The sequence below is a fragment of the Zingiber officinale genome, chromosome 5A (genome assembly GCF_018446385.1).
Source record: "Zingiber officinale cultivar Zhangliang chromosome 5A, Zo_v1.1, whole genome shotgun sequence".
NCBI lineage: Eukaryota > Viridiplantae > Streptophyta > Magnoliopsida > Zingiberales > Zingiberaceae > Zingiber > Zingiber officinale.
Window position 1 is genome coordinate 144,566,804 of NC_055994.1, and position 24,661 is coordinate 144,591,464.

Here is a 24,661-nt window from a genome sequence, read left to right on the forward strand (position 1 = left end):
AAGAGTGCGGTGGTTCCGAGGGACGAAAGCCGGAGCGGAAGATTGCTCGGGGAGCAAGAGACGCAGCTAGCGAGAAGGACGGCACGCGGTGCGTCTGAGGGACGAAGACTGCGGATGAGTACGCCGGCGGACGAGAAGGAAACACGCGGCGATTCCGAGGGATGAGAAGCCGGAGGGGAGCCCGCTCGAGAAGACCGGAAGTTGGGTTCGGGTGAGCCCTTTTCCGGATGGCAGAGATCACCCAATTGAGCGGATCCGGAGGAGAAGAACTGGACCGAGGCGGGACTGAACCAGAGAAGAGGTCCCGGATGAAAAAGTCAACGCCTGTTGACTTTGGGCTCCGGGGCGCCCGGAGCAGTCCGGGGCGCCCGAAACCCTTCCGGGCGCCCGAACCCTGATTTTGACCAAGATCGCGATTTACACGATCTGAACGTTGGGGGATAAAGTTTTATCCCCCCAGGGCGCCCGGAACCCTTCCAGGCGCCCCGACCAAGGCTATAAATATAGCCTTGGTCCAGAAGCTTTTCAATGAACTCTAAATTGTAATTCCAAACACTTGTGCGCTTTTGTTCTAGTTTAGCTTCTGTTTTCTGCGCTACATTCCTGTACGAGGCTTCTCCGTCTGAAGGAGATTTTTAGTGAGCTTAATCTTCCTTGGATTAACAACCACATCGGTTGTAACCAAGTAAACCTTTTGTGCCTCGCTTTTTCTTTATGCTTTTAATTTATCAGCTTACTTTATTATTTATGCAAGTGTTAGTTTAAAGAGTTCGAGGAGGGTTTGTCTTTTTGTGTTTGCAGGATATCCAACAACCCCCTCCTAGCCGGCCGCAACGGTCCTACAGTTATATCCTGTTCTCTCGTGGCAAGATCAAGAGGATGACGATTTTGCTACCTTGCCGAGTGGATGATTCGTCTACGTATACTTTTCAAGTCGCATTCGGCTCAACGTTCTGAACCTTAGTGACAAAATTAGCTAAGGCTTGGACCTTGATTGTCATTTGGAGTTGATGCTTTATATCGAATTCGCTCAACTCGATTGTCCATTTGATCAGTCTTCTGGATGCCTCTGGGTTAAGAAGAACTCTCTCTAAAGCACTATTGGTCATCACGACGATCAGATGTAAAAGGAAGTACGGACGAAGTCTTCAAGTGGCGAGTACTAGCGCATATGCCAATTTTTTGAGACAGGTGTAGCGAGATCTGTATCTTTCAATATATGACTCAGAAAATATATGGGTTGTTGTTCTGAGTCATTCTGGAGCATTGACGTCGAGCCAACCACATACTCAGTGGATGACAAATAAATCAAAAGCAGCTCACCGACGATGGGGTTTGCCAATACAGGCAGGGAGTTAAGGTACTCCTTAAGCTCTTCCAGAGCCTTGTCGCATTCCGCGTCCTTCTTGAACTTGGTCACTCAACGCAGTATCTTGAAGAACGGATGACTTCGATCGGATGACTTGGAGATGAACATTGATAGCGTGGTGATCCATTCGGCCAGTGTTGGGCCTCCTTCAAGTTGCGCGGTGAGGTCATGTCTCTTAGCGCCTTCACCTTGCTTTTATTCACCTCAATCCCCCGTTAGGTGACGATGTATCTAAGGAAACGACCACTCCTTACTCCGAACAAACACTTGTTCGGGTTCAGCTTTATCTCATACGTCATTAAGGTTCAGCATGTTTCATTGATATCGACACAAAGATCAGTAGATCGGAGGGACTTTATCAGTATGTCATCAACATATACCTCCATATTACGACGGATCTGTTGTTAGAACACCTTATTCATCACCTTCTGATAGGTGACACCAACATTCTTCAATCTGAATGTCATGACATTATAACAATAAGTTCTGTCAGCAGTGGTGAAGCTAACCGTTTTTTGATCCTCTTGGGCGAGCGACACTTGGTGGTAACCTTGATATACGTCGAGTATGCAAATCAACTCGCAGCCCCCCGTGGAGTCCATCATCTGGTCTATATTAGGCAGGGGATAAAAGTCCTTCAACTAAGCCTTGTTCAGATCATGAAAGTCCATGCAGACTCATCATTTGTTGCCCAGCTCAGAAACCAGCATGACGTTGGCGAGCCAGCTTGGAAACTGAACCTCGTGGATATGACCAACTTGAAACAGTTTTTCTATCTCCGCCCGGATGATCCAGTTTTGCTCTTCACTGAAGTCCTTCTTATTCTGTTTCATAGGCCGAGCGTCCGATCAGACGTGAAGATTATGCTGAGCTACACTTGATGAGATGTCCGGGAGCTCGTGGGTCGACCAGGCTAATACGTCGTAATTTAGCTTAAGGTATATAACCAGCTCTTCCTTCCTCTCCTCTGTCAGGTTGGCAACGATGAAGGTTGTGGCATCCGATCGCTTGGGAAGAATCTGGACTTCCTTCTTTTCCTTGTAGACCAGTGCGGGAGATTCTTCCCTGATGGCGTTCACTTCCAAGAGAGGGGCCTTCTGCGCGACTCTTGCTTTAGACTTCACAATCTTGACGTAACATCACCAAGCGGCTAGCTGATCACTTTTTTACTTCGCCCACCTTGTTGTCCACAGGAAACTTGATCTTCTGCAGAAAGTGGACATCATCGCTCGGAAATCGTTAAGGGTTGCTTGGCCCAATATAACATTGTAAGCGAATGACGCATCTACCACAATGAAGTTTGTGGTTCTTGTCCTCTTGAGCAGTTCCTCTTCGAGCGATATGGACTATTGAATCTGGTTGATCGGTAATACTCCATTGCTTGTGAACCCGTATAGTGGGGTCGTCATTGGCTGCAGCTCGTTCCGGTCAATATGCAGCTGGTCAAACGCCTTCTTGAATATAATATTCACCGAACTTCCTATATCAACAAATGTCCAGTGAATAATATAATTAGTTATTACCGCTCGGATGATCAGGGCGTCATCGTGAGGGATCTCCACTCCCTCTAGGTCTTGGGGGTCGAAACTGATCTCAGGTCCCTCGACTTTTTCCTTATTGTATTCGACAACGTGTATTTCTAGGCACCGAGCATGCCACTTTCTCGCCCAGTTTAAGTCACCCCGGTCGGCCCACCTGCGATCATTCCAATTTCTCCCTGAGTGGTGTTGTTTTGGTTCTCTTCCTCCCGAGCCGAGGTCCTAGTCCGCTCAGCAGAAGCTTGAGCAGAACTTGTGTTGTTTCTCCTTTGAGGCTGATGATGACGTCGCTCAAATGCCACTCGATCACCATCTCATTGCTCCACTAATCGATGAATCTTATGTCGATTAGGTGATGGTGATCGACGGTGATATCCTCCAGGAGTCGGTCGGCTTGAAATTAACATCAGATCATAGCAATCATGTATGTTGTGCATTGTCGACTGATGGAATGAGCAAAACATTGACACCCATATCTTTCCCTTCGCCGCCTTTGGGCGATTGACTGCCACATGTTGTACGGTCTGCGTTCTGGGCTCCTAGTGTTGCTGTGCACCTCTTACTCGGGGCCCCTTGGGTGGCTGATGGCTACTAGGTAGTCTCCATTCAAGCGCTCTTGCGAGTTTGGCCGGCGCCTCCTTTCTTTTTGCATCTTGCTGCTTGGGTCTCTTCCACATTTATATACTCTGTGGCCCTCCTGAGCAGGTGGTCGAAGTCCTTCGATGACCTTCGAATGAGTGAGCGGAAGAACTTTCCTTCAGTGAGCCCCTGAATGAAGGCGTTCATCAAGATTTATGAGAAGACCGATGGAATATCCATGGTCACATGGTTAAAGTGCTTGATGTATTATGCCCTCAGTGCCTCCTTAGGCCTAGGCCTGGATCGGTACGGTATACCGTACCCAAAATTGAATACCGTATACTGTACCGAAAAAATCGGTATTCTAAGAAATGATACCGATATCGTACCGATATTTCGGTATACCGAATTTCGGTATACCTAAATGTCGGTACGGTATCGGTAAAATATCGTCATGCCGAAGTTATATATATATTACATATAATATATAAAAAATAATTCTCTTGCAATGAAGGCAATGATCATATAAGAACAAGAATTGGGATTTCGGACTCAAATATGCAAGATTGAAGATTAAACCAGTAGCTAGTGGTTCCAGGGTGGTGGCTCGCCGGAGATTTATCGAAATCTTGCCAGAAATAACTAAATGCTAGCTGGAAAAATAGGGGAAGCATATAGGCTTCAATCCCTACTAAAAATACCATAAATACACCAAAGAAACAAAAGCTAAAACTCACCGGAAAATCGGACATGAACTTGCGCAAGCATAACTCTCAGAACAGAGCTCGGTGATTAGATTTCTTCAGATTCAATGAAGGGAAAAAAATATTAGGGCTGGAGAAGAAGTTTCTAAGTTGTTGTGCATCTTCTCCGGCAACTACGTGCGGTGGTCGACTGTAGAAGGAAAGAATCGCGAGTCGCGACGTGTGCACCGACGGCGCAAGGAGAGAACATGGTTTGGGGTCGTTTAGGGTTTGGTTTAGGCTTTAGGAGAATCTAAATTAATCATTTAATCTATAGTTACTCGATATTTCGGTATACCGAAATATTTTAAATCGTTACCGTTACCGTTATCGAAAAATTCGGTACGGTATCATACCGTACCGAATTTGCCGGTATACCGAAAATTTCTGTATATACGGTATTTTTTCGGTACGATTTTTTGGTATTTCGGTATTTCGATATTTTTTTCCAGCCCTACTTAGGCCTTGTTTCAGGAAAAATAGGTTGACACTCGTCTTCTATTAGCGGCGGTTGCTGGCGAAGTGGTATAAGAATGTCGCTCAGAAGTCTTTAAAGCTATGAATCGAGCTGATCGACATTCGTCTGAATCAGCGCTGTTCTGACCCGGATAGTGTAGTGAGGAAGACCTGACACTTCACCCCGTCGGTGTATCGATGAAGTATAGACGCGTTATCAAACTGGGCCAGTGGTCATTAGGATTGGTCATTACGTTATACTCGGTGATCGTCAGTGAGGTGTAGTACTTTGGCAAAGGGTTATCCAAGATTCACTGAGAGAAATTGTTGATTGATCTGCTCAGGCGAATCATCATTCCTGGGTGCTTTCCCTTTATGTGCATCCCGAATGGGCATTTCGTCCGAGGAGGATCCTCGTTCCTTATCCACTCGACCTAACTCCTCTGCTGGAGTATGGAGCATGACTCGATGGAAGGGGATTGATGTGTGTGATGCGTCTCCGTATGTGTCGACCGACTTCTTACTATGTCCCCGAATGAATACATGATCCGCTCGGTCTTCGTATCCGGTTGAATAACCTGCTGCTGAGGCCATAGGCTCTTGCATATGGCAATCAGCCAGCGCCTGTTGCTATTGCTGCTAAACTATTTTTGCCGCTCAGACTTGTATCATCGCATCCAGCTCCTCCTTTGTTAAAGTAACCGTGGCGAGTCGTTCAACGCCCTCCATCTTCACGTTTTGAATTCAAGCTACGTTCCCACAGATGGTGCCAATATGATACTGTCCAAAAATATTGAAGATGGAAAGTTGGGGATGTGGCTACTATTGTGCGGTTAGCACTAACGGTCTAACTCAAGTTTTGATAAATAACAAAATAGGTTAAGTTAGTTTCGTTGTTATCTAACACTCTGACCGAGTGTGCAGGAGAAGCCCAGACAAGTCGACGGACTAACCTGATGTCTGGCATGAAACCCAACTTGGTCGACGGGCCAACCGGATAGCTGGCACGAAGTCCAGCTAGGTCGACGGGCTGACCGGATAGCTGGCACGAAGTCCAGACTAGTCGAAGGTCTGACCGGACGTCTGGCAGGTAAGTGGAGGTAAGTCACTAGAGGGGAGTGACTGTGAGGACGCATTCCTGGGAAGGGAATATTAGGCGTCGATTCGACTTAGACCCATTTCAGATATCTAAGTTGAGATCATGATTAGATTCTGGTCTCGAGGAAACGGAATCTAGCTACTACTTTGCTTGTTAATCTTAAACTGTGCTAACACTTTGTTTTGCAAGATAGTATTATTTGCATTTTGTCTCGGGCTAACTCTTTCGTGCAGGAGAAGGACTTTTCTGGAGAAGAGTGGTCCGGGCACCTGGAAGGGATCCCGGCGCCCAGAGGTCCGGGCGCCGGGAATGCAAAAATATATCCTCAACATCGCCTCGCCATGTGGAGATGTCTGGTTAGCTTGGTTACGTCATATTCAGGGTGCCCGAAATGATCCAGGCGCCCCGAACCTCCTATATAAGGAGGGAAGAGGCTGGAGTCACAACAACGAAACAACAAACAATCTGCTCTCCTGTGCTCCTGCGACACTGCGAAGGCTCTCCAATAAGTTTTGGTTTTCTTATTATTTTCTTATTGTCGGTTTTATTTTCCTTTACTAAAGTTCCTATACTGAATTTGTAAATACACTTCGAATTATTAGTAATTGTCCATCGAAAGCACCCTTGCGTGTGGCCCTTGGAGTAGGAGTCGTCAAATGCTCCGAACCAAGTAAATCTTTGTGTTTGCTTTAGCTTGTTTATTTTCCACTACGTATCTTGTTTTTTTTAATCGTTATTCACCCCCTTCTAGCGAATTCATCGATCCAACAAGTGGTATCAGAGCGGGTACCGCTCTGAATTGGTGCAACCACCAATCAAGCAAGGGGGGTCCTTTTAAAAAGTAAAATAGATATCGTTTGGTTTTAAAAAATATTCTTATGCTTTCATTTTTTTTCCCTCCAAAATCGTTTTTGAAAACCTCATTTTCATTTTTTCACCATTGGTCGGTATTAGCGAAATTTCGCACTTTCAAAAATTTGTAATAATATTTTTTAAATATTTTATTATAAAAAATATATTTTTTTTCACGTATATTTCTTTTCCTCCAGCACGCTAATTCAAGACCAAGTCTTGGGATCTTTCTTTTGTTTCCTTGTGTGCAAGACTAATGTCTCTTCTAGAAGGATGGAGCGTCGACGAACCACCTCCATATGAGATATACGAGAGGCATGAATTCAATTTATGGAGGATGCAGATGGAAAGCTTCATCCTCATGAACGACTTTGATAGTGGCTTGGCACTAAGAAGATCAACACAAAACTCAGAAGCAAATCAAAAGGTAATAAATTTAGTTTCAGATTTATTACCTAACAAAGTTAATTGCAGAATAGGAAAAATCAAGGATGCTCACGAATTTTGGACCTGTCTGACCAAGCTTCACGAGGAGCTGTTGGAGGTAGATGATCAAGTCAAAATCAACTCTGGACTCGAGTCAAATCCAATTCAAAAGCCTACTGAATTAGGGGATGCACTTAAAGTTAGTATAATTTATCAAAATACCCCTGCTAATAGTAATTTAAATAATATGCATGTTAATTTGGACATTTCTGAAAATTTATGTGAAAATAGTACAGTTGACAATACTTGCAAAAATACTCCTAGGATATTTTCTAATAAAACAAATTTGAATAAACCTAAAAATTCAAATTTAAACATAAACAAATCTGAAAATTTAAATGATAAAGATGACAAGGTCAATATTGATCTAGATAAAATTATTAAAATTCTTAATAAATTATTTAATAATCTAGACAATATCAATCTAGAAAATCCTATCCAAACCCAAGATAATTTAATTAACAAAAAAAATAAATTTTAATGATAAAGTTAATCTAATAAATTCCACTAATCATATCAATTTAAAGGTAAAGAAAATATAAGGATAAAATCAAACATTTTGATAAAATCAAAACTAAATTTAACAAACTTAAAATTAAATGTTAAAAATAACATATTAAACAAAGATAATCTAGAAAATTCAAAATTAATAATTAATAAAAGGTTAAAAGATCAACCTTTAAGAAATATAATTCAAATAATTTAAGTACTTCAAATTTAAAAATTAATAAAAATTTAAACTTTAAAAATAAGTTATTAAAGGAAGATAATTCAATTAACTTAATAAAAATGAAATTGAATGAAAATTTAAACTTTAAATACACTCTTTTAAAGAACAATTTGACTCATTTAATTAATTCAAAATTAAAAACTTATATTTAAATTATAACTATAAAAAGAACAGACATAAAGCAAGAACTAAAAATAAAAAACAAAGACCAATAATTTAGGGGAGGTTTCAGAATAGCTGGCACCTCCGAAACTAACTTATCCGACAGGGTAACCTAAACTAAGCTAATCGGCAAGGTTATTAGGACTAATTAAAAAGGGACCAAGTTTAACTTGACCTATGGTACTGGTGAAGTTTTGGATGATAGTACGTTAGGGAAGCTTAGTCTATGCATGTCTAGGAAGATATGACTTCGACCTGGTGCATTTGGCTAAGTGGAACTAACCGAAGCTACCCTTTATGGATCCTAACCAGTTAGACCAATGTTTTGTATTAAGTTCAGTGGATAAGACTATTTGGAAAACCTCGAATGCATGATTAATCTAATGATGTCCAAGTGACTCACCATAGCCCAGAAGTTTATCCGAAAAATACCTATTTGTTGAGCTCAAAGCTAAACCTGAATCTAACACAAAGTTAAACCAAATCCTAAAACTGAACTTAACTTATCTCACAAAATTATAGGATTCTCTGATTGAAAACGTAGATCGGGTGAGATGACTAAAGACTCAATAAAATTAAATCAATTAATTCAATTAATTAAAATTTAAATAAATTAAAATTAAAATTAAATTTAAATTAATTAAATTAAAATTAAATTATTTTTTAAAAAAATAAAAATTCTTTAAAAAACTTAAAAAATTATTTTTAAAGTTCTTTTAAAAACTTTAAAAATTAGTTTATAATTTATTTTAATTTTTTTTAACACTTTAAAAATTCTTTTAAGAACTTTAAAACTTATTTTAAATTTTTTTTAAAAAACTTTAAAAATTATTTTAAAATTATTTTAAAAATCTTTTAAAAATTATTTAAAAATTCTTTTAAAAATATTTTTAAATTATTTTAAAAATTATTTAAAAATTATTTTTACAAACTTTTAAAAATTATATAAAAATTATTTTAAAAAACTTTTAAAAATGTTTTAGAAATCTTTTAAAAATTATTTAATTTTTTTTTAAAAAATCTTTTAAAAATCTGTTAAAAATTATTTTAAAAATTCTTTTATAAAACTTTTAAAAATTATTTTAAAAATCTTTTAAAAATTATTTTAAAATTCTTCTTTTAAAAATTAGTTAAATGTCTTTTAAAAATCATTTTAAAAATATATTTAAATATCATTTTAAAAATTCTTTTAAAATTTTTTTTTTAGATATGATTTTATAATCATTTTAAAAATTCTTTGAAAAATCTTTTGAAAATTATTTAAAAATTATTCTTTTAAAAAATATTTAAAATAATTTTAAAAATCTTTTAAAAAATTATTTAAAAATTCTTTAGAAATAAATTCTTTTAGCATTATTTAAAAATCATTTTAAAATTTATTTAAAAATTATTTTAAAAATATTTAAATATCATTTTAAAAATTCGTTTAAAAATATTTTAGAAATTATTTAAAAATCATTTTAAAAATTATTTTAAAAGTTATTTTAATAATCTTTTAAAAATTATTTAAAAATTATTTAAAAAATTATTTAAAAATTCTTTTAAAAATATTTTAGAAAATCATTTTAAAAATTATTAAAAAATTCTTTTAAAAATTTTAAAAATCATTTTAAAAATTCTTTTAAAATCATTTTTAAAATTATTTAAAAAATCTTTTAAAAAGTATTTTAAAAAATATTTTAATATTTATTTAAAAATAATTTAAAAAATTATTTAATTCTTTTAAAAAATCTTTTAAAATTCCTTTAATTTTTTTTTTTAACTTTAAAGATCATTTTAAAACTAAGACTCTTAAGTTAATTAAAACTTAAATTAAAACTTAAGTTTAAAACTTAAATTATAACTTAAAAACTTTAAATATATACCTAATTTAAAACTTAAAATTTAAACTTAATTTAAGATTAAAAATTGAAATTAAACTTAAATTCTTTTATTATTTTAAAAATTACTTTAAATCATCTTAAATTTCTTTAAAATTATTTTAAAAAATAATAATAATAATTTAAAAGTTAGACATTTTATAAAATGATTAAATCACTCAAAATTTAAACTTTAAACTTAATTAAGTAATTAATAAGTAAATAACAAAAACTTAATTGTTTAAGTTTAACCTTATTTGAGAACTAAGGTTTACTTGAGTAGGAGCTATATTTAACCTAATTAAAAACATTAAATTGACTCTATATCTTTTTTAATCAATCTTGACTTTACATTAAAATATTATTGAAAATTTTAACTATTTTAATTAAAACATAATTAAAAATTGACTTAAATTGAACCTTACTTAACTTTATTTAATAACTTTAATAAATTTAACTTTAAATTACTACTAACCTTAAACTAAGTTAATCCTACTTAAAAGGAAGGAAATGAAAAGTTAAATTATAACAAACACTTTCATTAATCAACTCAATCAATTAATACGAAATTTAAATTATTTTAATTAAATAAGTATTAAATTAATGAATTAAGTAAAAGTTAGCCAATAAATTATAGATTAACTGTTATTGAATTAATAACAACTTATCTTATTTAACCTTAAACTAAAGTTTAACTTATTACACCTGAATTTAAGTCAATTGTTTTTAGAATAATTGATTAATCAAACTTAAATGAACAATTATACCAAAGAAATAGAAATAATTATATAAATAATATAAGTATTACTAAATCCCCTAAAATACTTAGGCATAAAAATATGTTAAATTTAACATACCCAAACCTTAATGTTAAATTAAGGGGGAGTAATAAATTCAGGGAAAAGATAAATTAAGGGAGAGTAATAAATTAAGGGAATATCAAATTCAATGGGAGGTTCAAAATTTTTAATATATTTACTTAAAAAATTATGTCAGGTTACCCTTTCCAATTAAAGTTTATATCAAATTTCTCAGCCTATGACACATTTTACCCTTTCCAAGAGTAAACCATTAATCCTTATCATTTTCAAAAGTTAACAATAACCTTAAAAATGCTCTTGGAGTGCCAACTTTATCATGATTGGGTTAACTACCCTTTCAATTAGAGTTGACACTCTCTAACCCATCTATGGGGTAGAGAATATGCTCCTAGGAACCCAAAACCTATTGGTGCTCCTTGGATGCTCTAGGTACTCACTAGGGATAACCTCCCTAGATACCTCCCTAGTGACCTTGTTAAGCTTCTTAGAAGCCTTGGTCACATTTTCTAGGTCAACCCTAGGGGTTTCTTCCCTTGTGACCTTTTTAGTGACTTTCTTAGACTTCTTAGAAGTGTTAGTCACATTTGTTGCAAAAATACTCTTAGGGATGACTTCCCTAGTATTTTTGACTTGACCATTTGACCTAAGGTTGGTTCCATAGCTATATGGAACCCTATGGTAAGAAATTACATCCTTCTTAGCTTTAGCTTTGTATCCCAAACCTTTATGGCCATTGGATGACTTTTGTATTCCTAGACTTAGGCTATGTTCATTTTGCCCTTTTAGGATATTGTCCGTCCTTTTTAGGGTCTTTTCTAATTTATCAAGTCTTGACCTCAAGACTTGATTTTCCACCATTAAGTCCTTAGTTTTTGGTTTTTCATTAACACCATGAGCATTTTTGTTTCTAGACACATAACTAAAATTCTTAGTTTCCTTGTCTAGATTTTTATCTACCTTTCTAAACCTAGGTGTGGTAGTTTTAGCATGTAGAGTCACATGTTTTTCTTTAAAGCTCTCATGCTTCCTATTTCTATGGTAAATAGCATTAAAATGATATAAATTAGAACTAGCATGTTTTTTACCATTATTTAAAGGAGTAGACTCAATAAATGATACCTTTCTTTTTACCTTGGAGGCTCCCTCTTGAGTTGTGCTTCCTCCATGAGCCTTGACTGCTTTCTTCCCCTTGGGACATTGGCTCCTATAATGTCACTTTTGATTGCAAGAAAAGCACACAATGTGCTCCTTGCTCTTCTTTGTTGTGGGGACGGTTTTCTTGGGCTTCTCCTTGCCCTTTGGTGCCACTTGGCCCTTTTTCTTGGCCAATTTAGGGCATTTGCTCTTATAATGCCCATGCTCCCTACACTCAAAACACATGATATGATTTTTATTTTTATTTGAAACATTTATACCTTCATGTGTAGGGATGACATCTTCTCCTTTTGATCCGGAGGTAGAGGCTTCCTCTTGATCCGATAATGATGCTCCTCCAATAGATTCGACTTGACTTGTGGAGGTGGAAGCTTCTTCATCCTCTTCTTCTCTTGACCCGGATGTTGAGGCTTCTCCTTCTTCTTGATCCGGTGTCGTCGAAAATTGCTCTCCCTCAATCCTAGAGGTGGAGGCTTCTTCATCTTCATCTTGTACATGGAACAAGGAGTATGCCCTCTCCTTGCCCTCTTCATTGCATTCCTTTGAAGATGAGGCTTCTTGGACTTCTTCTTCTTCGGAAGTTGAGCATCTCTCAACTTCGGAGTCCTCTTGATTTTGATCCATCGAGTCATCCTCTTTGGATTCTTCGTGATTTGGTACAGTGGAGGGGATCTCATGAATCTTAGCCAATTTGCTCCATAGCCCTTTGGCATCCTTGAATCCCCCAACTTTCTCCAATATGTTGCTCGGTAATAGATTGACCAAAAGCTTGGTCACTTTGTCATTGACCTCACATCTTTGGATTTGTTCTTGGCTCCATTTACTTTTCTTGAGAGGCTTGCCCTTGGAGTTTGTTGGAGCTTCAAATCCTTCCATGAGAGCAAACCATTGCTCTATCTCCATCATTAAGAAATTTTCAATCTTTGATTTTCAAAGATCGAAGCTTGTTGAAATAAATGATGGAGGCATCCTTGTATCGAATCCAAGCCCGTCTTGGAATTCCATTTGAAGTTGAGCTTCTTGTGATGAAGTCTTCGACTTGTACAATTGCTTCAACTTCTTCACCCTCTAGCTTGTTGACCCTTCCGGCGATGATTCCGGTGAAGAGCGGCTTCGCTCTGATACCACTTGTTATGACCGATTATGTAGCTAGAGGGGGGATGAATAGCTCGGTACGCTCGTCGTGCTCTTCGTTGCTTGTTTCTTGCGATGATGTGCAGCGGAAAATACAAAGAAAATAAACACAACGCTAACACTAAAGATTTACTTGGTATCCACCTCAAGAAGAGGTGACTAATCCAAGGATCCACACACTCACACACCCTCCACTAATGAAACACTTCTTTTCGGTAACTACCGAAGGCGGAGAAGCCCTACAATACTCTCAGTACAAGAAGAAGACAAGGGGAAAACAAATACAAGAATTCTTACAGGTTTGACAACTGAAAACCCTAACCCTAGTTTCTCCTTCTTGCTTTCGATCCACCTCTTGACTTGGAAAACTTCCAAGAACCTTTAAGAACTGGCGATCTAAACTTCAGAGAGATGCTGTGGAGTCGCTGGTGAAGATCGGAGCTGAACAGTGTAGGGGTTGGCGAAGAAAGAGCTCGACAACGGCTTTAATCGACGTCAACGGTCGGATCCCGATCGATTGGATTGCTCCCAATCGATCGAGGAGGCTTTGGATCGATCGACCGATCGATCCAGAGCGCCTCTGTGCTCTCGAAAATTGCCTGGATCGATCGGCTGATCGATCTAGGGTTATCGCGCAGAATCGCGCTTCCCAATCGATCCACTGATCGATTGGGGGCTCTGGATCGATCGGTTGATCGATCCAGTGCTGTTCTGTGCGATCGCGCACTCCTCCCAATCGATCCACTGATCAATTGGGAGGAGGCTTGTCGAAGACTCGCCCAATCGATCAGCCGATTGATTGGGCATGAGTCAATCGATCGGCTGATCGATCCAGCTCATGATTTCTCCCAAAATCAAGTCTAAAGTCCCTTAAACCAACATCCGGTCAACCATGACCTGTTGGTTCATTGTGCCTAGCATCCGGTCACCCTTGACCTGCTAGGACTTGCTCACCAAGTGTCCGGTCAATCCCTTTAATCCACTTGGACTTTCCTGCTCATGTCAAGTATCCAATTAATCCCTTTGACCTACTTGGACTTTCCACCTCGTGCCAAGTATCCGGTCAATCCCTTTGACCTATTTGGTCTTTCCAACACCAGATGTCCGATCAGTCTTGATCCATCTGGATTTTCCTTGCCTGACTTCACTTACTAGGACTTCCCTTCTGCCTACCTTCACTCACTAGGACTTCATGTCTGCCTGGCTTCACTTATCAGGACTTCCCTTCTGCCTAACTTCACTCACTAGGTCTTTCACCTGGCTTCACTCACAAGGATTTCTCTTCTACCTAGCTTCACTCACTAGGTCTTTCACCTGGCTTCACTCACCAAGATTTCCCTTCTGCCTAACTTCACTCACTAGGTCTTTTCACCTGGCTTCACTCACCAGGATTTCTCTTCTGCCTAGCTTCACTCACTAGGTCTTTTCACCTGACTTCACTCACCAGGATTTCTCTCGTCAAGTATCCAGTCAACCTTGGCCTACTTGACTCTCCTTCACACATGAACGATTGCACCTGCAATCTTCATGTATTGACTACATGTATTGTCAAATATCGAAACCATAATATCAAGACTCGAGCTTGACTCAATTTAAGCTCAATCAACACGGTCAACCTTGACCTGGGGAATATTGCACTAACATTGATGAATGACAAAATAGGTTAAATTAGTTTTGTTGTTATCTAACACTCTGACTGAGTGTGTAGGAGAAGCTCAGACAGGTCGACGGACTGACCTGATGTCTAGTACGAAGCCCAACTAGGTCGACGGGCCGACCGGATAGCTGACACGAAGTCCAGCTAGGTCGACGGGCTGACCGGATAGCTGGCACGAAGTCCAGACGGGTCGAAGGGCTGACCGGACGTTTGGCAGGTAAGTGGAGGTAAATCACTAGAGGGGAGTGACTGTGAGGACGCGTTCCCAGGAAGGGAACATTAGACGTCGATTCGACTTAGACCAATTTCAGATATCTAAGTCGAGATCATGACTAGATTCTGGTCTCGAGGAGACAAAATCTTGCTACTACTCTGCTTGTTAATCTTAAACTGTTCTAACACTTTGTTTTGCAAGATAATATTATTTGCATTTTGCCTCGGACTAACTCTTTCATGCAGGAGAAGGACTTTCTGGAGAAGAGTGGTCCGGTGCCCGGAAGGGACCCGGGCGCCTAAAGGTTCGGGCGCCCGGGAGGGATCCGAGCGCCCGAAATGCAAAAATATATCCTCAACGTCGCCTCGTCACGTGGAGATGTCTGGTTGTCTCGGCTACGTCATATTCAGGGTGCCCGAAAGGATCCAAGCGCCCTGAACCTCCTATATAAGGAGGGAAGAGGCTGGAGTCACAACAACGAAACAACGAACAATCTGCTCTCCTGTGCTCCTGCGATGCTGCGAAGGCTCTCCGACAAGTTTTGGTTTTCTTATTATTCTCTTATTGCCGGTTTTATTTTCCTTTACTAAAATTCCTGTACTGAATTTGTAAATACACTTCGAATTATTAGTAATTGTCCATCAAAAGCACCCTTGCGTGCGGGCCTTGGAGTAGGAGTCGCCAAAGGCTCCGAACCAAATAAATCTTTGTGTTTGCTTTGACTTGTTTATTTTCCGTTGTGTATCTCATTTTTTTTTAATCGCTATTCACCCCCCTCTCTAGCGAACTCATCGATCCAACATCTACTATGTTGACTGGATGTAGGCCACGCTTCGATCTGCAAGAACAAGAAACGTCAGTGTCGGGCTAGGGAAGGGGGTCCCCGACATTAACCATCCGACGCTCAAGTCAGTCGCCGGTACGAAAGAGAAGATGCAACAATAATAACGCAAGCACCCAAAAAAGTGGATTACGCGCACCTGCACCGGTGTACGAACGCCCCTTTATATAATACCATGGTGAGCGACGTGCGTGCTTTTCAAGGCCTGGGCACACTCTCCCATTGATTGCAGACACACCCCCCAATTGGTTATGGACACGTGGTCATGGACACGTTCTTCAATTGGTCATGGGCACGTCCTCCGATTTGTCCATCGTACGATCTGCCTATAGACCATGCTACGTGTTGGTGGCGCCATCTCCCAGAGTATATCCAAATACACATTAGCGTTCTTGCCAATCAGCCGAGAGGGATAACCGCTCGGCCAAGGACTTCGTTGCTCAGCGGAATATTCCTCTACTATCTTCCATTCTACTTCCCTGCGATGACGAGTCTAGATAGTACGTTCACGCCTAACCAAAATAGCGATTCAGTCATCTACACGCGCCTTCGCTTAGCTCATCCCATTGCTGGTCGGATGACTCATGCCCCGTTGACCCTTGATGTAAGATTCCGCTCGACTACCATTCAGTGAGTCCATTGGTCCTCTGGCGTTGATCTCCTTATCTTTGACCTCCACATCGGCTCGCCTTTGGTGGACCCCCTTTATCACCGCATCAATCTAGATATTTAACTTTTACAATATGATTAATTGTGGATGTAATTAGTCCGCTTCCAAAGAAATTTTTCGTCTGTCATCAAGATAAATTAAGAAGTTCAGATGAATTCTAATGGACAGTTCAATGTCATAAAATTTTCAAACCTCACAGATATAATATACTTTAGATATAATTTAAATCCTTGTAACATAATAAGAGAATATTAGGTCAAGAGTATTTTTGAAATAAGAGAATATTTTGATTGATGAAAATAGGGTAATGGCTCATTGAAGAGGAAGTACATGGGAATGAGTTATTACCCAATTTCAAGGATTCATTCCCTTATTTGTATTCCTATTCTTATAATCTAAACATTAACAATGACAATCAATTATTCTCATTTCCATTCTCCATTCCTATTCCCCTAAATCAAACGCCCTTAACTTTTACAGTATAATTAATTATGGATGTAATTAGTCCGGTTCCAAAATTTTTTTTTATTGTCATCAAAATAAATCAAGAAGTTCAGATGTATTCTAACAGACAGTTCAATGTCATAAAATTTTCAAATGTCATAAAATTTTCAAACCTCACAGATATAATATACTTTAGATATAATTTAAATCCTTGTAACCTAATAAGTCTGTCCCACTTATTACCATGACACCATAGCTCGGGGGGTAGGTTATTAATCTAAACTTGCCTAAAGACTCAACCACTTTGTATGGATAGCGGAAGAAAGTTTATTTGAGTTAGATGAGTATTATTAGCTCATGCAGCACATTTAGCAAAAAAATAACACTCATAATAAAACTCCAGTGGGAAATTGATGAGTACCTAGCTAGATCGTCGACGGCATGCATATTAATCGAAAGAAAGGATAGAGGCTGTGCATGCAAAGCATCAAGTCGAAAGCCAAAAAGTTCACGGGAAAGGCCAAAGTGTTCGTTCTACGCATCATTTCCATCCTAATCGACAATATCGACTCTTCGTATCCTCCTCCATCCAAAACAGGCAACTCTTTAGTCTTATTGTCTCTCACCTCTTCCACGTTAACTTCTCTGCCAAGGTACTCCTTTTTTTTTTTTTTTTTTTTTTTGTTTTGCCGTCAATGCTTTGTACCACCTGCGCTCTTCTGCTTCTTCCTGTGGCTGTGCTGCTGCGGTTGCACTCGCGCTTGCTCTAATGGCTGCTGCTTACTCCACCCCTCGCGAGCACGTCGAGTGGATACGCAGAGAGAGGTACTACATTGGGCGAGATGACAAGAATCCCCTGGCTGAGGACATCCATCAGGCCGTCCTCTACCTCTCCGAAGAGCTTTATTCCAAGGATGTCCACTTCCTCATGGAACTTGTTCAGGTCACTGTAGTTTCTACTAACTCTTTCCGGATTCTAGGTCTTGGTTTGTGCTATGGATTGCCATCTCCACTAACCATTTTCAATCGTATTTTACTTATCAATTTGCATTCGACAGAATGCAGAGGACAACAAGTATGCAGAGGGCGTCACTCCATCCCTTGAGTTTCTGATTACTTCGAAGGATATCACGAAGACTGGAGCGAAAACAACACTGCTTCTGTTTAACAATGAGATAGGTTTCTCTACATCGAACATTGATTCCATTTGTAGGATTGGTAAATCAACAAAGAAAGGGAAACGACACCTTGGCTACATAGGGGAGAAAGGTTTGCACTTTTGATTTTTGTTGGTTCTAATTGTTTGCTATTTTCTGTGAAAACATTTATTTCTATGTGACACTTTATATTGACCTCATCATGTAAGACACAACCAGACATTAAGCATCACTTCTTGCTCAACGCAACACTTTATATTGATCTGATCTGTAATGCTGAATTGACAAAGAGCTGAAATACGCTTATTAAACCATGCTCTCGGAGATTTTCCATATGGGGACTTTTTTAGCTTACTTGAGAGGTTAATCTTAGACCTTCCCTAACAGATCACCATTGAGGAATCTATTTTTTATGTCAAGTTGATGAAGGTGCCTATTGGATAATATCTCAAGTTTGAGATAAAATGTTATGGCATTATTAATATTTAATAATAAATTGACCAACAATAGTTTTTAAAATATATTTTTTAGATGAACAATAAATATTTTTATGGAGTTTATCTTCTTTTGTTACAAAAACATATACAAATTTTGGAATATAGTTGTTCTCCAAATTGTTATTGGCATAAATTTGACAACAAATGAAGTTTAATTATGTATGATCAATGATGATTATGGTATGCAATTAATTTATCTACTTTATCTTTAATTTTCACATACATGTTTGCTACATATTTTTTAGAACTTTTTAATAACTGTTATCACTTTATAATTAATACATATGAATCACTTGAGACATTGAGAAAAATATTTGTTATGAAAATAATTTGGTTATTTCATTTTGCAATAATAACTATTTCAATATTGTCTAATTTTATTTATTTTCCCATTCCTCAATAAAGATTTGTACCATGTCAAACATCCACAGTAGATCAAGTCATAATATGCCATTAATTTAGTAATCTTGAGTGAATGTAAATTTGAGGAAACTCATATTGGTCCTTTACTACAATCATATTGCTAACTAAAAGATATATTTTCTTGTATCAAGTCGAAGTTGGGTGGGCATCTAATTGTTAAATGATTAGTGTTTAGAATTCGACTATGACATTATTCATTTATGAATTTGTAGGCATAGGATTTAAAAGTGTCTTTCTGATATCCAGTAAGCCCTATATCTTCAGCAATGGGTATCAAATATGCTTCAATGAGGAACCATCACCTGATTGCAACCTAGGTTACATTGTGCCTGAGTGGGTTGATGAGAATCCAAACCTTTCTGACATAAAAAATTTGTATGGTCCTTCAGAAAACCTTCCTACTACTATTATAATCTTGCCTTTGAAGATTGAAAAAGAGTCAGCGGTGAAAGAACAACTATCAAATTTACAACCTGAGGTCCTACTTTTTCTTTCAAAAATTAGGCAACTATCTGTGAGGGGAGATACTGATGATTCAAAGTGTAATACTGGCTGCAAGATCTCTATAACTGGTGAAGACAATTGCCAAACGGGAAGGAACATGAATGCAGAATCATACCCTCTCCATCTTTCTGCTCAAGAGGGCCACAAGGGTGAGGAGGAACAGTGTTGTTACTACATGTGGAAGGAAAGGTTCCCTGTAAAACCAGAATGCATTTCAAAGAAGAGAGCTGAAGTTGATGAATGGGTGATTACTCTGGCTTTTCCCTTTGCAAGGCGGTTGAATCGCGGGATGAGAAAGTCTGGTGTGTATTCCTTTCTTCCTACTGACATGGAGACTGGTTTTCCATTCATAATCCAGGCAGATTTCCTTCTAGTTTCTTCAAGGGAGTCGATACAGCTAAATAGCCCATGGAATGAAGGAATTCTTAGCTGTGTACCTTTTGCATTTAAGAATGCTTTCACTACACTAATTAAAGGAGCACATGAGGCACCCTCATTTTCCATTCCCTTCTTGTTCAATTTCATACCAGTGGAGGAATCTCATATCAAGTTATTAGATCCTGTGAGACAATCCATTAAAGAAAAGATCATTGCTGAGAGTATAATACCATGTGAATTAAACAACTCCCAAAAGATGTTCTGTAAGCCCAGTAAAATTAAGAGGCTTGTTCCTGCATTTTGGCATGTGCTAATTAAAGCACAGAAGTCTGGGGTTGATTTACTTAACCTGCATTCACATGGAAGTCATATAGTCAATGCCTATTTGGATAACGATGACTATAATAATGTACTAGGATTTCTGGGAGTGGGCTATGTTGATCTATCATGGTATGCTTTCTTCATTTGCGGTTCCAATCTTCCAAAGCAAATGCCTGATGATATTTATGTAGAGCTTCTACACTTCATTGCTCTGAATTGGAGGTACTCTTGTTTTAAGGACTTACCTCTGTTGAGGTTTATTGATGTCACTGGCAACATATCTTTGTTAAGTGTATCACAAGCAGCAAAAGGTAAGCAAAAGCTATGTATTGCCAACAATGATAAGATCATCACATGGCTTATCAACTGGAATCGGGAGTTCATATCTGTCTCAAAACTATATTTTATGCCTCAATCCACACAATTGTCTTTAAAAGTTGCAAAAACAGAATTAATGGATTTTCTCAAGAAAGTTGTGAAGCTTCAGACTTTATGTCTTTATGACTATGGGTCAATTGTGATCAAGTCACTAACTAGTAGCAAGCTTGTCATAGCCTTCACTCATTTTCTATATCATTCTTGTAAGCATAATTATGCTAGTAAACGCTGCATAAACACGTTGTTCTCTCACTCTCCAATAGTAGATGAGTATGGAAAAGTGAGACATGAAAAGACAGAAGTCCTTGTGCCGGCCAGCATGGGCAAATGGATAATGCTAATGGGTTCAAATCCTTGGAGGGCTGACAAATATTTTGTACTGAGCAGGGAGTATTTGGCAACTGCAAATTTTGCAGGAAATGTTACATGTGAAGGACAGATTTTGAAGTTCCTACAACAAAACGGAAAGGCCTCTGATGTTCCACAAGTTTATCCTCCAAATGCAGCTTTCAAAACTGTTTACTCTCCTTTGACAAAGGACAATGCATTCTTGTTACTTGAATGGATTAGAAATATAAGATCTTATGGAACTAATTATAAGCTGCAGAACTTTTTTAGCAGCATCAAAAGTGGAAGCTGGTTGAAGACATCAATTGGTTACAAGCCACCTTCTGAGTCATTCTTGCCGAGCTCTGGTTGGGAAAGACTACTTCAGGTAGCATCAACACTTGTTGACATACCATTAATCCAGAAAGATTTTTATGGTGAAAAGATAACAGAGTACACTGAAGAACTTAAAGAGGTTGGAGTCAGATTTGATTTTACAGACGCATCACAATTTATTGGTAGCCATCTCAGGACTATGACAGCTGACTCCATCTTAACCAGAGAAAATGTCTTTTCGCTGCTCAAGTTGGTCAGATATTTGGGAGAGGTAAGCTTGTCCCCTCGCTATCTAATTCGGAGTACCAAAACTGCAAGATGGCTAAAAACATCAGTTGGTTTCAGATTACCATCAGAATCCATATTGCTTGATTCAGAATGGACACTTGCATCACATGTCAGTAATCTCCCTTTCATAGACACTTCATTCTATGGCGAGCAGATTGTTGATTACAAGACTGAGTTGCAATTGTTTGGTGTTCTAGTTAGATTCGACAAAAATTATAAGGTTGTGGTTGATAACTTTAAAATTCCTTCAAACTGTGTTTCTGCTGATGCTGCCATTTTCATACTTGAATGCATACGAAATGTTAACATTCCTGATGATCTCATCCGAAAGTTATCACAGACTAAATGGTTGAAGACCCAGCTTGGCTATCAAAATTCAGATGAATCTTTTATGGCTGTCATAGAATGGGAATGCCTTCTTCAGGTTGTCAGCGGCATTCCGGTAGTAGATGAGCCAATTTATGGCGGTAGAATCAGGTCATATCAGGCAGAGCTTAAGAGAATTGGAGTAGCAGTAACCAGAGATGACTTCTCAAAAGCTATTGCTTCTCAACTGAATATCCTTGTAAAGAACACATTGATCACAACCAAAAATGTTCTTGCAATGTTAACATGTTATAGGCATTTTGTCAAAAAGCAAATTACATTCCCACATGATCTTTCCCTTTTCTCCCTTGAGAAGGAATGGTTGCATACTAATCTTGGATTCAGATCTCCAAAAGCTTCCATCCTATTTAGTCCAGAGTGGGAGCCTATCTCAGCTATAACAAAGCTTCCATTTATCGACGGTAATTCTGCATTCTATGGTTACTCCAATGAGATCAATGGTTTCAAAAATGAGCTCGAGGCCTTTGGTGTTGTAGTTGACTTCAAAGAGGGAGCTAAATTTGTCATAGAGAGCATCAACCTTCCAAGAGATCCTTCTGTCATTAATCCAGTTAGCATTATATCCGTATTTCAGTGCATTCGCAATCTGAAGGAAAACACAGAGTCTCTTCCAATGGAGTTCAAGCAAAAGATGAACAATAGATGGATAAAAACAATTCTAGGTTACAGATTTCCAGAAGAGAGCCTTCTTTTTGATCCCAAGTGGAAATTGCATAGAAAAGACGGTCCTTTTATTGATGACATCTTTTATGGATCTGAGCTTGCTTCTTATAAAAGAGAGCTTAAAGAAATTGGTGTATCTGTGGATGCCACTCAAGCATGCCTGTTACTGGCACTTCATATTAAGTGTCACTCTGATATTACTACAATCTCAAGAGTGTACCTATTCTTGAATGAACATAAATGGGAGCCTGATAATGAAGCTGCAGAGTGGATTTGGATCCCACAGGGTGGTGGGGAATGGGTGAGCTCCAACATGTGCATACTACATGATAACCTTGACCTGTTTGGTTCCCAACTCTTCATTTTGGATAAATATTATGACACAAAGATTCATGAATTCTTTTCAAGGGTTTTTGGGGTTCGGCTTGGTCCATGCGTCGATGACTACTGCAAGCTCTGGTCCTCGTGGGAAGTTTCAGCGCACTACCTTACCGTGCAGCAATGCTCTGCTTTCTGGGTCTTCATTGCGAAGCACTGGAATAGCAACTCAGTGAAACTTATGCTGGGAAGCATATCAAAATTACCAGTTCAAAGTAATGATGAGGTCATTCTTTCCAGCAAACAAGATGTATTCATTCCCAATGATCTCTTGCTGAAAGAACTGTTTGACAAGGTTTCTGGAACAATCTTTGTATGGTATCCTCAAGTAACCACTCCTGCACTTTCTAGAGCAAATATGAACAAGATCTATAGCAGCATTGGTGTTCAATCAATTTCTGAGGCTGTAGAAAAGGATGAGTCTTTGAGGACCACTGGTGCTAGTGTTAGGGAAGTTGATCAGAAATCTCTGATATGGATCAATGGATTGCTGAGGATTGTGCTTGCTTTTCTTTCTAATACTTCTCTTGATATATTTGCTAATGAAAGGCATAGTCTTGTCAAATGTTTGCTTGATTTAGAAGTCTTGGAAATTGATGAGCCTGTTACAGTTAGCTATAAGCTAACACTATCCTCGGGAAGAATTTTAGATTCAAAAGGTACCAGAATATTCCTTTGGGAGAAGGATAATGCGAAGTTATTCTTACAAAGAGATAAAAGTGGAATGAAGCGAAAGAGGCACAACATTGAATATGCAACAAATTTTGCTGATGTGATAGCAAGGGGCCTATTGTCTGAAATGCCTGATCAGATTGCTCCACTTGCTGAGCTCATTAGGCTTGGCTGCTTGTTGAACTTCGAGGAAGATGCGGTGGACTACTTATTGAAGACCAAAAATCTCCAGTTGTTTCCTGAAGACGTAGAGTTTCTATCATCTATATCGTCTACAAAGGTTCAATTTACTATCTACTAATACATTCTTGTTTTGAGCTAGTAAAGTCCTCTCATGAGTTTCAAACTATACTCACTCTTACGTACTGCAGAATGTGGGAAAGGTCGAAGCTGGAAAAACTGCTACAGTCCGCTACTAATTAATTCTCAACTGGGCTGCCATTTGGAATCCTTATGTAGGCTTTTGCTTAGCAACATGCTTTTGGTGATGAAGTTTCTTGAGTCCTTCAGTACTTTGTACTTTGTAGTATATAAATTTTGTTTGAGATAGTTTGGTAATTTGCATGCTTAGTTAAATATTTATGCTTGTCATCACTACTACTGAAAGTTCTTAATTTTTATTATGCTTATCATCACTATTGTGTGATCTTTCACTTGTTGAAAACTTTGCTTGGATTTTGTTTATCTAATTTCCTTCCTTGAATCAATCTTTATTTTGGATGTTATGTTGTGATTAGTACCTAGTTTGGATTTTGTTCATTGGAAAGAATGAACAATCCTCCATCATCACTTGGGATTGTAAACACTTTTGCAATAATGAACTATTGGGTTGTTTCTTATATAAGCATTTGCAAAGTTTTGACCCAGTTAGGGTTGCACTAAGAAATCCTATATTTCCTCTACTTTTTTGCTAACTATTCTCAAGGCTTTCAAGTGTTTGGATAAGGTTGAAGGCTCAACTCGACCACCTTCGTATTCTCTTTTACTCTATTTTTCTCATCCCATTATTGTTTAGAGGAGTGGATGATTGTAAAACATCTTAGATATTGATTATGTTTTACAATCAATTCAGGGTTATGCTCTAGTGGAATCATTTTGGGATGATCCACCAAGTATATCATAAATTGTGGATTAGGAATGAGG

At 38.2% G+C, this 24,661-nt stretch overlaps 1 protein-coding gene across 1 annotated transcript; it reads left to right on the forward strand.

Moving 5' to 3' along the window:
- Positions 1 to 17,578: 17,578 nt before the first annotated feature.
- On the forward strand, positions 17,579 to 23,937 carry LOC121980124. The gene is made up of 4 exons (XM_042532089.1): positions 17,579 to 17,752; positions 17,868 to 18,078; positions 19,099 to 23,798; positions 23,890 to 23,937. Exons 1-4 carry the CDS (start codon positions 17,579 to 17,581, stop codon positions 23,935 to 23,937), a joined length of 5,133 nt encoding a protein of 1,710 aa, XP_042388023.1.
- Positions 23,938 to 24,661: the final 724 nt, after the last annotated feature.